At 42.8% G+C, this 21109-nt stretch overlaps 1 protein-coding gene across 1 annotated transcript in view; it reads left to right on the top strand.

The window, feature by feature from the left end:
* Positions 1-20403: 20403 nt before the first annotated feature.
* MTX3 (metaxin 3) overlaps positions 20404-21109 on the top strand; it is a 61639-nt gene continuing 60933 nt past the window's right edge. The window contains exon 1 of the mRNA XM_089658375.1: positions 20404-20623. Within this exon, the coding sequence (XP_089514501.1) occupies positions 20555-20623 (69 nt within the window). The 5' untranslated portion in view covers positions 20404-20554. The remainder of the gene's footprint in view (positions 20624-21109) is intronic.

Raw genomic sequence — 21109 nt, 5'->3', positions numbered from 1 at the left:
CTGAACAGTGCCATGTGCCAGTGCCCATCAGTGCCACATCAATGGCACATATCAGTGCACATCAATGCCACATATCAGTGCCCATCTGAGCTGCCTTTCAGTGTCACCCTTCAGTGTCACCTATCAATGCCAATCAGTGCCACCTATCAGTGCCAGCCAGTGCCGCCTATCAGTGCCAATCAGTGCTGCCTATCAGTGTGCATCAGTGCCGCCTATCAGTGCCCGTCAGTGCCGCCTATCAGTGCCAGTCAGTGCCGCCTATCAGTGCCATATGTCAGTGCTGCCTTTCAGTGCACATCAGTGATGCCTGTCAATGCCCATCAGTGCCACCTACCAGTGCCTCCTCATCAGTGCCCATCAGTGCCACCTATCAGTGTCCATCAGTGCCCATCACTGCAGCCTCATTAGCGCACATCAGTGAAGAAGAAAAATCACTTATTTACAAAATTTTATAACAAAAACTAAGAAAAAACTCTTTTTTTTCAAAATTTTCAGTTTTTTTTGTTTGTTTAAGAAAAAATAAAAAACCCAGAGGTGATTAAATACCACCAAAATACCACCAAAATAAAGCTCTGTCACAAAAAAATTATAAAAATTTCATATGGGTACAGTGTTGCATGACCATGCAATTGTCATTCAAAGTGCGACAGCGCTGAGAGCTGGAAATTGGCCTGGGCAGGAAGGGGGTATAAGTGCCCTGTAGGCTAGTGGTTAAAGTGGTTATAAAGGTTCAGTTTTTTCTTTTAAATAACAAACATGTTATACTTACCTGCTCTGTGCAATGGTTTTGCACAGAGCAGCCCCGATCCTTTTCTTCTTGGGTCTCCTGCCTGTCCTCTCCCTTGCAGAGTGCCCCCAGAGCAAGCTAGCTACTATGGGACACACCGCTGCCAATGGCTCAGCCAATGAGAAGAGAAAGACCCGGGAGTGCCGCTGCTCTCATGCACATCGTTGGATTGAGCTCAAGTAAGTATTAGATGGGCTGCAGGGGAAGCTGCACACTGAAGGTTTTTTACCTTTACGCATAGAAGGTAAAAACACTTCACGCTTTAAACCACTTTCAATTAGAAAGAGACGCCTAACCTTGTGACCAGTATCTAAATCGCAAAAGTTGCTATTTTGAACCCTTTTTGTCCCTAACATACAAACCACTTCTAATAGTATTTTAAAAACCCACAAATTAATGCACATAAACGCAAGGAAAAGGACATTTTTTTTCTCCAACTATAAGTGCTACACAGCATAAAAACTGAGTTTTAAGCTTGCCTTGGAACAGTAACATTTAGTTTAAAAATGTAAGTTTCAGAATATTCATTATATCTTCTGATGATCAATAAGGTCAAATTGATGAGACAAGATAATTTGAAGGAGCAGAATCAAAAATTCTTCTCAAATGAACTGAATTCTAACTGTGAATGTGGTTTCTTTCAGGAAAAGTCATACATATCTCATACAGATATTAATGTTCATGTCCTAGTTACCGAAGAAACCTGTTTACTATGTCTGAGATTCCATTCAAATAGCAGGTCCAGACAAAACTGTAAGGGCTTTTGACCGAAAAAAAAAGTTGACTTAATGATGGCAAGAAAGAATGCTCTAATGAATGTGTGAATGAAATTCTACTGGTGTATGGCCAGCTTTAGGCTTGATAAAGTTTCCTGTTCATGCTGTCCCTGTTTTGCCACTACTCACTCCAACATCATGCTATTCTTTTTGGCACTCTATACCAAGCCTATAGAACACTTATAGATTGAAGACAAGCAAGAATTTTTAGACTAAACAAGTGTTCAGCCAAACGGACTGCAAACTGGTGACATAGCAGAAGCATGTGTCACTTTGAACAGCTGAAGCTCATTTCTTCCTCCAAGTAGGCCTATTTGAGCCTTTAAATTAGCTCTGAAAATATCACTAAGGAAAATGTTCTAGACAAACAATGTGTCTTAGCATATTAAGTAGTCCTTAAAGACCTAAGCCAAGATTTAAGCCTTCATAACACAGAAACTTGTAAAAAAAAAAAGTACATTTCCATTCTTGTGCACTATAGTACTTTGACCATGCTACTTCAGCCAAAGCTCGTCCAAAGAATTTTAATATGTACATCTACTTCTGTATGATGAAGCATGGCAAGGGAAATTTATTGAAAGTGTTGAAGTATTAAATATTTAAGAGCACCAATGTGACAGTGGCTTGATTCTCCGCATTCGGGTATCAAACTGGGACTGGGGAGGGAGTAGCACAAAGCTCAATTTATTTTGGCTTGTGAAGGATGGCAGGGGACTGATATAATTTTTTACAGATGTCACTTTGGCTTTTGAACTTAAAGCTGGGTATGATTGAAAACTTTGCCAGACATGCCTAGGGGAGTGTGCACACAAAACTATCAGTCTCTGTGCAACAGATTACTCTGTCTTTCACTTTATACATTAACTAAATAGTTGCCATCCCAACACAACTAAAGATTCCCACACTTATAAATTGCTACTCTGATGACTTGATGATCCACATCTTATCAGTGGGTACCAGAAGACATTTCCAGCTGATTATTCTTGAAGGAAAACAGTTGAAAGACCAAACACCTATACAGGTGAAACTCGAAAAATTAGAATATCGTGCAAAAGTTCATTTATTTCAGTAATGCAACTTAAAAGGTGAAACTAATATATGAGATAGACTCATTACATGCAAAGCAAGATAGTTCAAGCCGTGGTTTGTCATAATTGTGATGATTATGGCTTACAGCACATGAAAACCCCAAATCCACAATCTCAGAAAATGAGAATATTGTGAAAAGGTGCAATATTCTAGGCTCAAAGTGTCCCACTCTAATCAGCTAATTAAGCCATAACACCTGCAAAGGGTTCCTGAGCCTTTAAATGGTCTCTCAGTCTGGTTCAGTAGGAATCACAATCATAGGAAAGACTGCTGACCTGACAGTTGTGCAGAAAACCATCATTGATACCCTCCATAAGGAGGGAAAGCCTCAAAAGGTAATTGCAAAAGAAGCTGGATGTTCCCAAAGTGCTGTAGCAAAGCACATTAATAGAAAGTTATGTGGAAGGGAAAAGTGTGGAAGAAAAAGGTGCACAAGCAGCAGGGATGACTGCAGCCTGGAGAGGATTGTCAGGAAAAGGCCATTCAAAAGTGTTGGGAACTTTCACAAGGAGTGGACTGAGGCTGGAGTCAGTGCATCAAGAACCACCACACAGACGGATCCTGGACATGGGCTTCAAATGTCGTATTCCTCTTGTCAAGCCGCTCCTGAACAACAAACAACATCAGAAGCGTCTTACCTGGGCTAAAGAAAAACAGACCTGGTCTGTTGCTCAGTGGTCCAAAGTTCTCTTTTCTGATGAGAGCAACTTTTGCATCTCATTTGGAAACCAAGAACCCAGAGTATGGAGGAAGAATGGAAAGGCACACACTGCAAGATGCTTGAAGTCCAGTGTGAAGTTTCCACAGTCTGTGTTGATTTGGGGAGCCATGTCATCTGCTGGTGTTGGTCCACTGTGCTTCATTAAGTCCAGGGTCAACGCAGCCATCTACCAGGAGATTTTGGAGCACTTCATGCTTCCTTCCGCAGACAAGCTTTATGGGGATGCTGACTTCATTTTCCAGCAGGACTTGGCACCTGCCCACACTGCCAAAAGCACCAAAACCTGGTTCAATGACCGTGGGATTACTGTGCTTGATTGGCCAGCAAACTCGCCTGACCTGAACCCCATAGAGAATCTATGGGGCATTGCCAAGAGAAAGATGAGAGACATGAGACCGAAGAAATGCAGAAGAGCTGAAGGCAGCTATTGAAGCATCCTGGTCTTCCATAACACTTCAGCAGTGCCACATGCTGATAGCTTCCATGCCACGCCGCATTGAGGCAGGAATTGCTGCAAAAGGGGCCCAAACCAAGTACTGAATACATATGCATGCTTATACTTTTCAGAGGTCCGATATTGTTCTATGTACAATCCTTGTTTTATTGATTGCACGTAATATTCTAATTTTCTGAGATTGTGGATTTGGGGTTTTCAAGAGCTGTAAGCCATTTATCATCACAATTATGACAAATCACGACTTGAACTATCTTGCTCTGCATGTAATGAGTCTATCTCATATATTAGTTTCACCTTTTAAGTTGCATTACTGAAATAAATGAACTTTTGCACGATATTCTAATTTTTCGAGTTTCACCTGTAGATTTTTTTTCTTTCAGTTTGCTGGCTAAATTAAAACGTTTTAATAGATTTTTCCATCCAATATCCAAACAGCAGCTGAATCATATTAGAAGCAGCCACTTTTTCGCCAACAATGTTCCACCTGGCTTCTTCGATTTTTTAATTGAAGGGTGTCAGGCAGGAGGACAACAGGTACTGCACATGTGATCAGTTATTACACCAGCCATTTGATGATTGTTAGCACAGGCAACTGCTACAGTTATCATTCATGGCATGGCTTGAATGTAAGGCTGACCACACATTGATCTTTTTTCCAGCAGGCTTATCAAAAAATGAACAGAGTCCCCCATCCGCACAAGCGAGTTGGATGGAGGAATCCTCCCTGCTGTGGTATTGAATTCTGACAGTGGGGACTCCTACGCTGTCAGAATACACTGATCAGCGCTGCAGCCTATACATTTACACCGATCAGCACTGCAGCCTATACATTTACACAGAGCAGCCCTGATCCCCTTCTTCTCAGGTCCCCCACTGGCAATCTTGCCCTCTTCCCCTGCTGAGTGCTACATAGCAGGTCACTTGCTATAGGGGCACTTGTACTTGCTTACTCCTAAGCAAGCTCTGTGTGTCCATTGACACACAGAGCGCGGCTCAGCCCCGCCTCCCACTCTCTTCACTGGCTGTAATTGGGAGCAGCAGGAGCCAATGGCTCCCACTGCTGCTTCTCTGTTCATGGAGAAGAGAGAGAGCTGAGATAGCTGCTGCTTTTGTGCACACCATTGGATCAAGATCGGACTCAGGTAAGTATTTAGGGGGGCTGGGACAGAGCTGGATGCAAAAGTTTTTTTTTACCTTCATGCATAAAACAGTGGTGTCAATAAGGGTGTCAACTGGTGCGGTAAAACATGGTGTAACCTCCCCCAATAATTTTTTTACCCCTCTCTCTACAAAGTACAGACCCCCCTCCCTCAATGCAGACCTTCCTTCTGCACTGGAATAGCAGACAATGCTGGGTGGATGGGGTGCAGGGTATCAGTAGATGGGATACAGTGCAGGTGGTCAGGGAGGTGACTGAGGCATAGGGTACAGAGTGCAGGTGCAGAGGTGGGCATGGGGTCTGGATTATTGACTGCTGGATTGATGCAGCCCAGAGTAGAGGGTAGGTGGAGGGCCAGGTGGATGAGTGACAGCTGGGGGAAATACAGCTATATGTGTCCAGAAGTGGGGGTTATGGAGCCCAGTAATGATGCATAGCAATGATGAAGAGAAGGGGATGCAAAGATTGGTCAGGTTAGTAAGGATGCAGAGGCTGATCAGCCAAGTACAGGTCGGCTATCAGTGATCCAGGTGGAGCAAAGTCCAATTCATGCTGATACATACTGATGTGAGCTGTCATCCCCCCGAAACTGTCCTCTCCCCCCGTCCACCTGCAAATGCCATTGAGACGGAATGTGGGGGTTTGTTAGCTGGCAGCCAGTCTGATTCCAGGGATTGGGGGCATGACTGTGAAAGAGAGAGATGCAGAGCAGCATCACCTGAGCCTGGAGAACTGAATAATGTGACAGGGGTGCCTCAAGGGCCCGCTGAAGCAGGGGCAGGGTCGCAATTGCAACCCCTGCAACCCTTGTACGTAAGCCAGTCAAGTCACCTGCGGTTCGCACCCACATAGCGATGCCACTGGCATAGAATGCATTAAGGTAAAAAAACTTCTGCCTTTAGAATAATTTTAAATACCTGTTGATCATGTCACAAATTCAGAGCTGTCCTGTGTCCTGCGCACACTTCCTCTGTTATCCCAAGGAGTCTTTTCAGTACTTCTCTTGCACTACAGAACAATTAGTCCTTACGCTGTTGAGATTAAGAGAATGGGCAGGAATCAGTACTTTAAAAACAGACAACTGAGTAGGGCTGACACCAATGGATATATTTATAAGCATTGTTACCAAATATTCACTTGTATTTAATATTTGGCGAATTTCACATACATTTCAATACACTTTGCATATGCCCTTACGTTTCACAATTTCAGTTTACAAAAAGGCACACAGTGTCATTCCACAAGAGAAAATTAGGAGAGGAATTGCAAAACACTTCTATTTACTTTAAAGCAGCACTCTCCTCCCCCTCCCAGTAAATTCAGATCAGGCAAAGACTCTTCTTCAGCTTTTCTTGATACTTTTACTGGAGAATTCCATACATAGTAACTCCCATCACACAAACCTCATCTTAGCATTGTAGCATTATTAATGACATAGGTTGGCGGTGCTGCCCCTGGTGTCCTGACGTGTAGTCTGTTTACATCTCAAGACAGTTCCTTCTAACACCTCTCATCTCAGGATTGAGAACATCCATGAGGCTTGCCTCCTCTAATATTTATGTGCCACCCAAGGGGCAGTGCCATGAACATCAGGGAGCAGACTGGCAAGAGCATTTAGTACACTATCCACCACAATTCCACAAGTAAATGCGGAACACTAAACAAACTTTATTACAACAAATAAAAAAACAGTGTACATGTGGTACCTAGTAGGCAGCTGCCTATATGGGCTTTACTGCAGCAGGGATTTTAAATGTAGTGCTCACCCCCAAAGGAGCCACTGAGTATTGGGTCCCCCATGTCCTGCACATCCAGGCAACATGCATTTTCAGACTTCCACCCAGTCAATAGTAACCAGTCCATGAGCTAATTTTTGTTGTTTTATTTATTGGATAAACAACTTGGATAGGGTTTAGGGGTATATGAGATGCCCAACTTGACTTGCAGTAATAACTCTGAGGACAGACTTTCTAATTCTGAACAAAAAAGGTAGATTCTGAACTTTCTACTCCAGCCGGAGTGGCACAATCTCTTAATAAATCAACAGCAGTCTCTGTGTGGAGCACCCAATCCCCTCTAAGTGAATTCTCTTCAGACCCGAGCTAGGAAATGCCCATTAACCTGGCTGTCTTTTGAAGAATATCCTGAAGCAAGATATTCCAAGACAGGCATGCAGCAATGCCCCAGGGAGAACTGGTTAAGTATTGCACCTAGAAGCCCTCCCTCCTGTAGGCCTCAGGGGTGTAGAGGTACTCACACTGTCCTTGTATCCTGTAACTCTGTGTAACCTGTGTTCTGGCCTATCACTGAGCCAGTTTCTGTCCCTGCTGTAAGGCAATCCACCTTCCCTCTGTTAATTTCTTTTCCTTTCATTCAGCCTCCAGCCTGGAGGCAAAACCCCTCTTCTCTAGGGTCCTCTCCCAGGCTACACAGCAACTCTTCACTTCTCCATCTTCCACTTGACTCCTCTATTGGCATGGCTTTCTTTTATTTATGGGTCAGTCTTTCCACACTGCCAGGACCTCCTGCTTGGAATTTGTCAGACTTATGTAGATCCAGGTCTCCAACTAGCTTCTGGAAGTTCCCATGGATCTTTAGAACCAGGGGGAGGTGATAGAGGCCCAACCTACTGAGTCATCCAGCCAAACCTGGGCTTGACCCTTACTCAGACATGTTCACTTCAACTACTGAGTGAGCCATTACATTTTCCTAACTCTCTAGCAACTTTAGAGGGTGCTACATAAAGAATGTGTAACCTATTACAAGATTGCTTTTAAATAGATATTTCTTCTACTGAGCGATGCGTCTCCTGTCTGACTGACTTTCTGTTCACTTGTTTTCTTTCCTATTCTATTTGCTTTGCCCAATCAGAACTGTTCAGCACTCAGGTACAGTAGGAGCACTAGAAGCTGTTCTGTGTTGAAGTGACAGAGGGACTTTTACCTTGCTTCACTCCCCTTTGTTTTGCATACTTGTTCCTAATCAGTGACTCACTTGAGGTGGCCATACATGTCAAGATTTCTTGCAAGCAAACTCAGACAAAGCCCTTTATTCCCTTATCCACGCTAAACTGCTGCTTGGATGGACAGCTCTGCAGTACCAGCTATTGTATTCTGACAGCTGACACCCACAGCTGCCAGGATACCTGAACATTGCTTGCATCTAATTGCATACAGACACCATGCAGCTGAGAAGTTTTCTGGCTCCCTGACGAAAGTCAATTGAAACATCTTTTTTCGAGCCAGGTGGTAACAACAGGACCACCCATGAAACAAGTTTGGTCAACTTAAATGTGGACTCCAGGAAACTTTAAAATGATCCCTTGCAATGGGGCTGTGCCAGGACTGCAAGGGTAATTGCTCACTTAGGTCTAGGGGGATACAGAAAAGATTTATTTTCTTGAGCCTCCACTCCTCTGTGCTGCTAGACCAGTCCCCGCAGCCTCTTTTCACTTTCATTCCCTTGGTCTAAAGTCCTAATGTCATTGAGACCAAAGTAGGGTCCGTGGCTGTGTACTGTACGTGATGACGCTGAGGGATAGGCCATCGCTAGCACATGGGGAAGCATCATCTGCCAGGGGTGCGGAGAATCAGGTAAGTAAAAGTGCTTCTCCAGCCACAATGCAAGGGAGAATTTTAACATTTCCTGGAGTTGGGTTTTAAAGTGTTACTAAATCCACAACAGTAAAATGAGTATGTATATGCAGTAATGCATGCTTGGTATACTCACTGTGGAACCTAAGGGGTTAATCCTCTGCATTGTGTAAAAATGCTGTTTGACCCTGACTTCTCTGATCCTCCCCTTCTTTCTGTGTCTCCCTCTTATCTCCTGATAAGACATATCATGTGGAGACACTCTGCACATGCTCAGTTTGGTGTGTATTGCTAGAGAGGTTTCTTTCTTCTTGGGAGAGTGCATGTGATCAGCACAGAGCCAATTAGCACTGTCCAGACAGAGTTCAGGGGTTCTGCATCCTCCTAGAGCAAAATAAAACCGCATTCTACAAGCTTTAACCAGTGCTTGGCTGGACACTGATAGAAGTCACAAGACTGCTCTAACTGCTGATGAGAAAAGGTATTTAGCAATTTAAACTTACTAAAATAATTGGACTTACATGTTGTGTGTACTGTGGGAGACCAGATATAGTGAATGCAGGGTCCTGGGTTTAGTAACACTTAAAGCTGTGAAGCCAAGACTGACCCAAAACTTGCATCTGATATAACTCTATACATTTGAAATAATTGTAAAATCATTGGGGTAGCACAGTGGTTAACTGGTTAGCACTTCTACCTGGCAGTACTAGAGTCACTAGGTTGATCCACAACAATGACACCACCTGCTTGGAGTTTCCATGTTCTCCCTCTGCCTGCACGGGTTTCCTCCTGGTATTCTGGTTTCCTCCCACCCACCAAAAACATGCTGATAGGTTAACTGGCTCCTGGCTAAACTGGCTGTTCTATCTCTCCAATCTAAGCATTGATAGTGTGATCTCTGTAACTTACAGTTGTGATGAGATAGCGATAACTTCAACCTCAGTTGGATACCACAGTCAGTGACTCAATCGATAAGACATCTTGTAGATCTTGTGAAGTTTATTCCATAAACTGAGAGAATCTTACAACAATGAACATTCGATAGGTGAAAAGATCATAATGATTCTTGCTCCATGACATGAGGCTAGAGCTGCAATGCATTTCTGGGAAAGGGGGAGGGCTATCTATACAGCATTAACTAAACCAAAGGAAAGGGAGAAGCAGAAACAAAATATAGAAAACACTTAAAGGCATATGACAGTCAATATGACAGTCATGTGAAACATGACACTGGTCCTAGTACATGTATGTATTGATTTGAGTTAGGGACCCTTAGATTGTAAGCTCCTTGAGGATAGAGACTGATGTAGATGTACAATATATACTGTATGTACAGTGCTGTGTAAATTAACTGCACTATATAAGATCCTGTAATAAATAAAGTGGGAAGCATGATGCTCATGATGTTTTTTCCAGACTCTGTCTGACACCACAAAATGTATCTGCAAGAAATGAAACAACATCGATGTAAATGGTAGCAGACTGTAGAAAACACACTTGAAAAGAAAACACTCCACTAAGTATACAAAGTATAAATTGATGGTTCAGTGAAGAGCATTCCCAGATGAGAAGCAGATAACAAAGGCTTTATAAATAGTAACGTGATTGAGTTATTTTCATAAACAAATCGTTAGAAGAACTTCCTTAACCACTTGCCCTCCTGAGGATTTACCCCCCTTCCTGACCAGGCCATTTTTTTGCGTTACGGTGCTGCATTATTTTAACTGACAATTGCGTGGTCATGCAACGCTGCACCCAAATGAAATTTATGTCCTTTTTTTTCCCACGAATTGAGCTTTCTTTCAGTGGTATTTGATCGCCTGTGTGTTTTTTATTTTTTGTGCTATAAGCAAAAAAAGACTGACAATTTTGAGAAAAAAAAAATATTATGGACTTTTTACTATTAAACATGCCCAGTAAAAAAATTTTAAAAATCAAATTTCGGCATGAATTTAGGCCAAAATATATTCTGCGACGTGTTTGCTAAAAAAAATCCCAATACGTGTAAATTAATTGGTTTACATGAAAGTTATAGTGTTTACAAATGGCAGTATAGATAATGGGATTTTTTTTCTACTAGTAATGGTGGCGATCAGCGACTTTTAGCGAGACTGCGGCAGACATTCTGACACTGGCGGGGAACTAATTTGGTGTCACTGACACCCCAGTGACACCAATACAGTGATCAGTGCTAAAAAAAAAGCACTGACACTGCACTAATGGCACTAGGCAGGAAGGGGTTAATGTGAGGGGCGATCAAAGGGTTAACTGTATACTGGGAGTGTTTTACTAGGGGGCGTGTTCTTCACTGTAAGCACACTGATTGGGATGGCTGTACTGTGCACAGCCATCCCAAGAAGTGTGCTCAAGCTGACAGGGAGGAAGACTGTAAACAAAACAATCTTCCTCCCCGTCGGAGATGCTCGGCAATCACCAGGTGCCGGAAGGTAATTACCAGCCAGGACCCAGTGATTGACATCCGTGACCACAAATGGCGGCACAGGTAGGATGCGTGCGCCCCCTACCCGGAAATGCAAAATCATGTATATATACGTGATTCTGCGCACAGGTGCCTCCTTGTAGCAGTATATCTGCTATAGGGCGGTCCTTAAGCGGTTAAAAGAAAAGACAAAAAAGATGAGAGTATGACAAAGGTTACATGAATACATCATTGGCAAATATAGCTCATGAACTACCTACTAAAACTACTTCTACAGGTCATACAGGTATTTTTGCAGGTTACAAACAATATCAATTTGTTGATATAGCGCTACCCCCGCAGGAGCCGCTTGGTAGATTGGGTTCTCTGTTCTGCACATCAACTCCAAAAACAGTCTCATTCCCTCCGACGTAACTGGTTGAATGAAATTTTCTGCAAGCACTTATAAAAACACGAAAATGATACCTTTTACTTGGCTGTGAATTAGCACCAGGGAATAGACACAAGACCACTTAGTGGTAAATGAACTCAATGTATTGCTAAGGCATAGAATAAATGGTGGTTTGAACATAAATGAACACCCAGAAGGAAGGTTGAGACACAGTCCTGTAGACAGTATAATCACTATGACAATGAAACTTAAGAGTAGAGTTCCGGCACCACCACACTGAGATGAACTCATGAATCAGCATAGTCAGCAATAACCTGTGCATATCAGCATTAACTGCAATGTGAATAATACTAAAACTAGGCTAGTGTGCACTCTAGGAGAATGAATAGGATATGGTGCAATGTCCACTGAGAGGTAACTCAGCAAAAGCAATAAGCAAATGTCTCTGTGTAACAGCTGCAAAGGAACAGTCTTTACTCTTAACTTTTAAGCCGGCTAGTGTTGGGGCACAGCTGTACCATCATTGCACATGGGCATAGTCCACTCTCTGCTCTGCACCCAGGTGACTGGCTGTTGGCATACCTGGACTCAGCTCTCTGCATCCTGCTAAGCCTGCTGTTATGCAGCTGTGGTGGTACAATCTTCAGTCACCGTCATGGCAAGAGGAAGCATGTGTCCTGGACAGCCTGAGAGAATGCAGCGTTTTCCCATTCTCCTGGCAACCTCGCTCTGGAAAATGCACATCCAAAGCTCCTAATGACAGTGGAGTCTCTCACCCCACCACAAACCCTGGTGTCACAAACCCCTTAAAGGGCCAGGTGGCGTCAGCGCCAAGGGGTCAATAAGTGATTGACTGGCATATTCAGGGCCATGTTTAACCGATTAGGGACCGTGAGCCACCCGATCCGTGCCGCCGCAGTTACAGTTACAGTGAAGCACACACCCCCATCCCCTAGTAAAACACTCCCATCACATAGTTAACCCTTTGATTGCCCCCAAATGTTAACACCTTCCTGCCCAGTGCCATTAGTACAGTGTCAGTGCTTTTTTTTAGCACTGATCACTGTATTGGTGTCACTGGGGATGTCAGCGACACCAAGTCAGTTCCCCCCAGTGTCAGAATGTCCGCCCCAGTCCCGCCATAAATCGCTGATTATTAGTATAAAAAAAAATTCCAGTATCTATACTGCCATTTGTAAACGCTATAACTTTCACGTAAACCAATTAATTTACACGTATTGAGATTTTTTTTAGCAAAGACATGTCGCAGAATACATTTTGGCCTAAATTTATCACAAAATTTTATTTTTACATTTTTTTACTGGACATGTTTTATAGCAAAAAGTCCAAAATAATGTTTTTTTCTCAAAATTGTCAATAAAATAAAATAACGCACAGGGGATCAAATACCACCGAAAGAAAGCTGAATTAGTGCGAAACAAAATTTCATTTGGGTGCAGAGTTGCATGGCCGCGCAACTGTCAGTTAAAGTAACGCAGTGCCGTAACGCAAACCGCTTCTTTAACTGCTTCCTGACCGCTCTATAGCAGAAATACTATTACAGGGCAGCACGGATGCGCAAAATCACGTATAAATACGTGATTCGCGCTCCCGTGGTTTTCAAGCACCTCTCAGATAGCATCAGTACACCAGTAATCACATTTAACCCTTTGATTGCCAGGAACACGCACATAAATAATAAACCTCCATTGCTAGTATAGTATCTGAACGGATCAATATCTTTGATCAGATCAGCACTATACCAGCGTTCACATTAGTATAGTGTCCCCAAAAACACAGTTAGCGGGATCAACGCCAGCACCTGCGTTTAGCCCCTACGCTTAACCCCCCCTATATATATTTTTTTTTTTACACAAAATTGTCACTTAAATGATTTATTGCTCACACATGCCATGGGTATATGTGGAATTACTCCCCATGATAGATTCTGCTACTCCTCTCGACTATGGCGGTACCACAGGTAAGAGACTTTTTGGCAGTCTAGAAAAGTACAGGTCCCCAAAATCCAATAAGCACCTTCAGGCATTTAAAGGGCTTTATTTCCCCATTACACTTCCAGACTACCTATCACAGTTTCGGAGGCCCTGAAATGCCAGGATAGAACCAAACCCCCCCCAAATGACCCCTTTTTGGAAAGTAGACACCCCAAGGAATTTGATAAGAAGCATGGTGAGTATTTTGCAGATCTCGTTTGTTGCCATAAGTTTTTGGAAAATGAAGAAAGAAAACAAAAACATATTTTTTCTTTTCTTTTTTTATATTTCAAAACCTTGTTAGAAAAAATGAGATCGCAAAATACTCACTGTGACAATCGCAGCGCCAGACTCCTGACCTTCTCACCAAACTCCTGACCGAAGGACTAGCCAATCTAAAACCGCGATGTCACGTGCGTAACAATGCCACACCCGGCTGCACCCTGCACAATGATTTTCCAGCTAATGGACCACCAATCGATGTACCGGCAGCCTGAATGCGATTGTTACTGGGTCAGGTTAATTACGAAATTAACCCTTCACACTGCCACCACCTCCTTTTTGTACAGAGAAAGAGGAAACTCGGCGATATCAGCTATAACACTATGATGGTTGAGATAATTGTCTGTATAACACTGTTACCGCAGACCGCTTATACAGGGGGTTAAACAAACACAGTAGCGCTCTTTTAGAGGCAGGAATTCGTAAGTTGCAATAAAGAGCTATAGAAACAGTTCAACGCTTTCAGAAGGAAAGATTTATTACTAAAAGGTCAAAAGGGTGCAATAAAAATATTTACAGAAAAAAGATGTAACCAATACATATATAAATATACAGAGAACAACAGCACAGCAAAGAGGTGACAGAAAGGAGGTTAAAGGGTTAAAGTACTTGCCAATCAGCCTTGCGTTTGCAGATCAAGTTTCAGAGCAAAAGGGCAGGTCTCCCAGGTTGGTTCTGATGTTAAACGGGAGAATTCTTCAACTTACTTCTCTTAGGCCTGACAGCCCATTTTGTTGTCCCCCAGCAGGGAGTGTCTCTAAAGCCAAGGATCAATGCTTCATTTAGGGAGGGAAGGTCCGGGCGGAGCCCTAAACTAGAGCCAAAATCTCTCATAACTCATATCTTGCTCATAACTTTCCGTATGCACAAGTGACATTCCACCGGCGGGTAGATTAGTATGCAGACGCCTCTGAGGAACGGTTACATATGAAATACATATTTGAAGTTCAAGAGATATAATTCTCTGCTGTCCTAGGTATTCCAGTCAGGGAGTGTGACCTATCAAACTGTTTGTCTTCTCGTGGCCAATCTGAAGATATAGCTGGTTTTTATGTAAGTCTCTCATATTCCAAGATATGAGACATAAGGAGAAAATGGAGTTTAAAAATGTTATCTAGTTTCTACTCCTTCTGGAATATGTTTGAGCTCAGTGGAAGGCTTGGGTTATCTTTTACAATGTGCTAGATTACACAGGTTCAATATCAATTGAAACATTACAGCGCCGAATAGCAAAAAGAGGCCTGGTCGTTAAGGAGCCTTCTCAGTCCATGGTGTGCAGGTAGTGAGGGGACCCACCAATAGACAGAAAACTCCTAGGACTTCTGGAATCATGGGCAGTGCTGGGGGGGAGGATGTGATCAATAGCAGTGCTAGAGGAGAGTTGATGGGATCAGTGGCAGTGGTGGGGAGGATGGGATAAGTGGCAGTGCTGGGAGGATGGGATGAGTGACAGTGCTGGGAGGATGGGATGAGTGACAGTGCTGATGGGGGATGGAATCATTGGCAGTGCTTGGGGGGATGGGATCAATAGCAGTGCTTTGAGAGAATGGCATTAGTGGCAGTGCTGGATGGGGATGGGTGGTGACATTTCTACACCAATGTTAGGGGGGATAAAAACTGATGACCAATTAAATGAAGAATTTACACTATAAATGTATAATATACATATGAATACTGTTGTTATTTACATGTGAATGCTGGCAGGGTCTTCACACATGAGTCATCTGTACATGGCAATAGGACAGAGCTGGGCAGCATAAGTGACAGCACTTCACACTCAGATATTAGGCACAGCCCGGGACAAAGACATCAAGGAACAAAGGAATGTAAACCAGTACAGTTGGCAAGTATGGGGCAGCTGCTTTGTGCCCCACAACAATGACTGGGCCCAGGGCAGCTGCCCCTTTTGTCCCTCCTTAAAGATGGCCCTTGGCATATTCAAGGCTTTGAATATCTTTTTATATCCTTTTCCATCTTTATAAAGTTCCATTACCTTATTACGCAGGTCTTTTGACATTTTTTTTCTGCTCCCCATGTCTCGGTATCTAGCCTGCTCAGTGCATCCATGTGAGCGCTAACAAACTCTTTGGCTATTTATACACAGATACTAATTGCAATTTCAAAAGGCACAGATGTGGGAAATTTAATTGCCATTTTAACCTGTGTGTGCCACCTTGTGTATCTGTACCAAAACCAAACATTCCAGGGGATGAAACTTTTGATTTGGGCCACTTGGGTGATTTCTGTTATCAGTGTGATTTAAAAAGGAGCCAAACAACTATGTGATAATCAATGGCTTCATATACTATGTGATAATCAATGGCTTCATATACTATGTGATAATCAATGGCTTCATATACTAGGTGATAATCAATGGCTTCATATACTAGGTGATAATCAATGGCTTCATATACTAGGTGATAATCAATGGCTTCATATACTAGGTGATAATCAATGGCTTCATATACTATGTACAATCAATGGCTTCATATACTAGGTGATAATCAATGGCTTCGTATACTAGGTGATAATCAATGGCTTCGTATACTAGGTAACAATCAATGGCTTCGTATACTACAGTGGTCGGCAAGCCGTGGCTCGCCAGCCACATGCAGCTCTTTACACGCTTTAATGCGGCTCTTGTGTGCCGGGCGCCCGCTCCCCTCCCTCCTCTCGGGCGGCAGGGACTCTGCAGCAAATCCAAAAAAAAAAACAGCCAGGGCAACGCGCTCAAATGCAATGATTGGCCAGTCTCGCTGCCACTCACATCCTGATAGCCAGTGATTGGCTGTCAGGATGTGTGTAGGCGGGGCAGCGTGATGAACGTGAGAGGAGCTAGGCTCCTCTCACAGTCCGCCCTGAAGACCGGAACGGTGCGGGAACACGGCGAGAGGAACGCGCGGAGCAAAGGTAAGTGAATTGACACAGGGGGGACTTGGCTTACTACTTGCTACTTACTTACTACTACTATATGAGGGATGAATTACTATGGGGGATGAATTACTATATGAGGGATGAATTAATATGGGGGATGAATTACTATAGGGGGGATGAATTACTATGGGGGATGAATTACTATGGGGGATGAATTACTATATGAGGGATGAATTACTATGGGGGATGAATTACTATATGAGGGATGAATTAATATGGGGGATGAATTACTATAGGGGGGATGAATTACTATGGGGGATGAATTACTATATGAGGGATGAATTACTATAGGGGGGATGAATTACTATGGGGGATGAATTACTATATGGGGGATGAATTACTATAGGGGGGATGAATTACTATGGGGGATGAATTACTATGGGGGATGAATTACTATATGGGGGATGAATTACTATATGGGGGATGAATTACTATGGGGGATGAATTACTATATGGGGGATTAATTACTATGGGGGATGAATTACTATGGGGGATGAATTACTATATGGGGGATGAATTACTATATGGGGGATGAATTACTATGGGGGATGAATTACTATATGGGGGATGAATTACTATATGGGGGATGAATTACTATATGGGGGATGAATTACTATGGGGGATGAATTACTATATGGGGGATGAATTACTATGGGGGATGAATTACTATAAAAACCTATTGAAACTAAAAACAGTGTACCATCCTATGTATTTTCAGTTTTAAAAATGTGGCTCTCAAAATAAATTTCAATAGTGGTTTTGGCGAGATTTGGCTCAGTTGAAAAAAAAGGTTGCCCACCACTAGTATACTATGTGATAATCAATGGCTTTGTATACTAGGTGACAATCAATGGCTTCGTATACTAGGTGACAATCAAAGGCTTCATATACTAGGTGATAATCAATGGCTTCATATACTAGGTGATAATCAATGGCTTCATATACTAGGTGATAATCAATGGCTTCATATACTAGGTGATAATCAATGGCTTCATATACTAGGTGATAATCAATGGCTTCATATACTAGGTGATAATCAATGGCTTCATATACTAGGTGATAATCAATGGCTTCATATACTAGGTGATAATCAATGGCTTCATATGATCAAATGCAAAATGCAGCGCAGCAATATAAACTCCAATGCTGCTCATAATACAAACATGCATAAATGAATAGTGAAACAGGAATTGTGTATGTGACAATAAATATGTGCTGCATCCAATGTATTCTTACTGCATACACATAAATTACCATAGACTTACACATACGAGTACTGAATTGAATATAGATATAAAAACCAAATAAATTATATTTAATAGTGAACTGTCCCTTTAAGTCTCAGAAATCTTCATGTGTGTTTGTGCGGTATGTCTCCTATATATCGGGCTCCAAATACACCAGCAACAAAAATCTCCAAACAATGGTGAACTGTCCCTTTAAATCTGAGTTACTCCAAGTGGATCAGTGTAATCACACTACTGCATACACATGTGCGGTGCTACATGGGACAGTTCACTATTAACTACATGCCGCCCAGCCACTGTACATATAAGGCGGCAGGGCAGCAGTCACAGGCAAAACCTTGTTTTAAAACATGTGTTTTGTAAACAAATAGGGGGCGCGCTCGAGGCGCGCTGCCGCCCTATTTGTCCCGCAGATCACCGCCGCAGATGTCAGTCGCCGGGTCACAGCTGCTCCTTAGCGGCTATGTCCCGGCGATCGGCGGCAAACAGTGACAGAGAGCACAGTTGCAGTAGCTGTGCTGTCTGTCACTTCCCTGTCAGCTCGAGGATGAGCTGATCGAGAAAGAACAGTTTCTCTTTCTCGATCAGCCTTGTCCCGCCCAGTACACCCCCCCGCCCCCTAGTAAAACACTCCCCTCACTCCTATAACCCTTCCCTGCAAAATAAACTTAACCCCTTCCTCCCCATTGCCATTAGTACAGTGTCAGTTTTTTTTTTTGTGCACTGATCACTGTATTAGTGTTTTTGGGGATGTCAGTACCCCCCAATGTCAAAATGTCCGCCACAGTCCCGCCATAAGTCGCTGCCATAAGTCCCTGATCGCCGCCATAATTCGCTGCTCGCCGCCATTATTAGTATAAAAAACCCCCTAAAAATCCCAGTATCTTCCTTAATTTACACGTATTGTTTTTTTTTTTAGCAAAGACATGTCGCAGAATGCATTTTGGCAGAAATTTATGACTAAATTAGATTTTTGCATTTTTTTTTTACTGGACATGTTTTATAGCAAAAGGTCCAAAATATTGTTTTTTTTTCCTCAAAATTGTCAGCCTTTTTTTTTTATAGCGCAAAAAATAAAAACCGCACAGGCAATCAAATACCACCGAAAGAAAGCTCAATTTGTGGGGGAAAAAAAAGATGTAAATTTCATTTATGTACCATATTGCATGACTGCGCAATTGTCCGCTAAACTAGCGCAGTGCTGTATAGCAGAAAAATGGCGTAAATTGCAGTATCTATACCATAGTTCGTAGACGCTATAACTTCCACACAAAGCAATCAATATACACTTATTGGGATTTTGTTTACCAAAAACATGTAGCAGAATACATTTTGGCCTAAATTTATAACCAACTTTGAGTTTACTGTATATTTTTTATAGCTGAAAATAAAAAATATTGTTTTTCTTCAAAATTTTTGGCCTTTTTTTGTTTATAGCGTGAAAAATAAAAAGCGCACAGGTGATCAAATTACACCGAAAGAAAGCTCTATTTGTGTGAAAAAAAGGACGTAAATTTCATTTGGGTGCAGCATCACATGACCGCGCAATTATCAGTTGAATTAGTGCAGCGCCGAGTAGCAAAAAGAGGCCTGGTCATTAAGGGGGGTAAATCCTCAGGAGGGCAAGTGGTTAAATATCATTTATTTGTTTTTTATATTCATTTCAGCACTCCTATGTGCAAGTCTATGGTGATTCACGTGTATGTGGTAAGAATACATTGGATGCAGCACATATTTATTGTCACATACACAATACCTGTTTCTCTATTCATTTATGCATGTTTGTATTATGAGCAGCATTGGATTTATATTGCTTGCTGCATTTTTCATTTGATTTCCGGTTTACATGTGGGAACACATTACATGCTAGCTGCACATTTTGTTTCATAGGAAGTTTATTGCGGAGGGTTTTTTTTATAAATATAGGCTTCATATGATCACTATTCTTAAATAAGACTTTGTTTGCCATGATCAGACATATTTTCAACATCAATGCTAAAATATCATGATTTCTGCCGGGTATATAAACTTTGGCGCACTACTGTAGTTAGCGGCTCCTCCCCAAAGATGACATAAAGCAGAATGTTCCTTTGTAAGTGACGTTGCGCATGGACTGTACTGCTTATCTGCAAATCTGAAAATGTACCGCAAAACGCATTGGTGTGAACCTAGCCTAGGCCCAGATTGAGTATTAGTAACACTGAAGGGGGAAGGGGGGGACAGTTGTCACCTCATGACAGGAAGTAGCTGAACAAGACAAGATCACCAAAACCAAACTCATTTCTCAAGCAGAAGATTGGATTTCCATCGACAGTGATGGTGTGGTGACAGGGCCTCCTATAATGATGACAGCACCTCTGAATCCCATAGACTGTGCAGGCACACGGTTCCCTCCCGCCACAGCCTTCCATCACCACACGTGATGTCACCTACAGCTGAGCAGTGGGCGGTACGCTGGGTGGTCCTGGTGTGCTGGCTACCACGCCTTGGGGCGTGGTTTCCATAATGGTGACGTTCTTTTCGACGGCTTCCCCGTAGTGGGCGGGGCTAGCTTTTGCTCACGGCTTCGTGTTGGACTCCTGGGTCCCGCCCTCCAGGGATGGCCATGTTGTGAGTCTCCGCAGGAAATTCCGGGCTGAAGCTCCGCTGCTGCAGCCGGTTTGCCGGGAGGGGGGATTCGTGCCATGGAGCTGAGGTTCTGGGGCGGAGATTGGGGCCTGCCCTCCGTGCACCCGGAGAGCCTGGTGGTCCTGGTAAGAGATGTGCACGGATGTGGGATCGGTGTCCCGGCTCATGGTGTGCTCACTGCCCGTCCTGAGCTCCGGATGGTATGCAGCCAGCTGGGACGTCCTGGGAGAACAAAGTGAAAGTGATCAGAGCAAGGTCATCTGTGTATATACACCGTGCTGAGGGGGAGGGGAGCTGTGCACCGACACCATGATCCCTGCTCTGTTATCTGTGATCAGTGTACATATATTATCCCTGTGTGTATATATATATATATATATATATATATATATATATATATATATATATATTACACACAGGTCCATATATATTTGCACACAGGCACAATTTTAGATTTTTTCAGGTATTGACCAGAAGTAAAGTGCACACTCTTAGGTTACATTTGAGGATATGTACATCCAAATTGGAGAAGGGTTTAGGAATTACAGCTCTTCAGAGTAGCCATCCCCCCTTTTTCAAGGGATCAAAAGTAATTGGACAAATGAATATAA

This window comes from Staurois parvus, unplaced genomic scaffold (assembly GCF_062004578.1).
Source record: "Staurois parvus isolate SC_StPar_1 unplaced genomic scaffold, SC_StPar_1.0 ptg001065l, whole genome shotgun sequence".
NCBI lineage: Eukaryota > Metazoa > Chordata > Amphibia > Anura > Ranidae > Staurois > Staurois parvus.
Note: the sequence above shows the minus strand (reverse complement) of the source record. Positions and strands in the feature narration are given on the sequence as shown.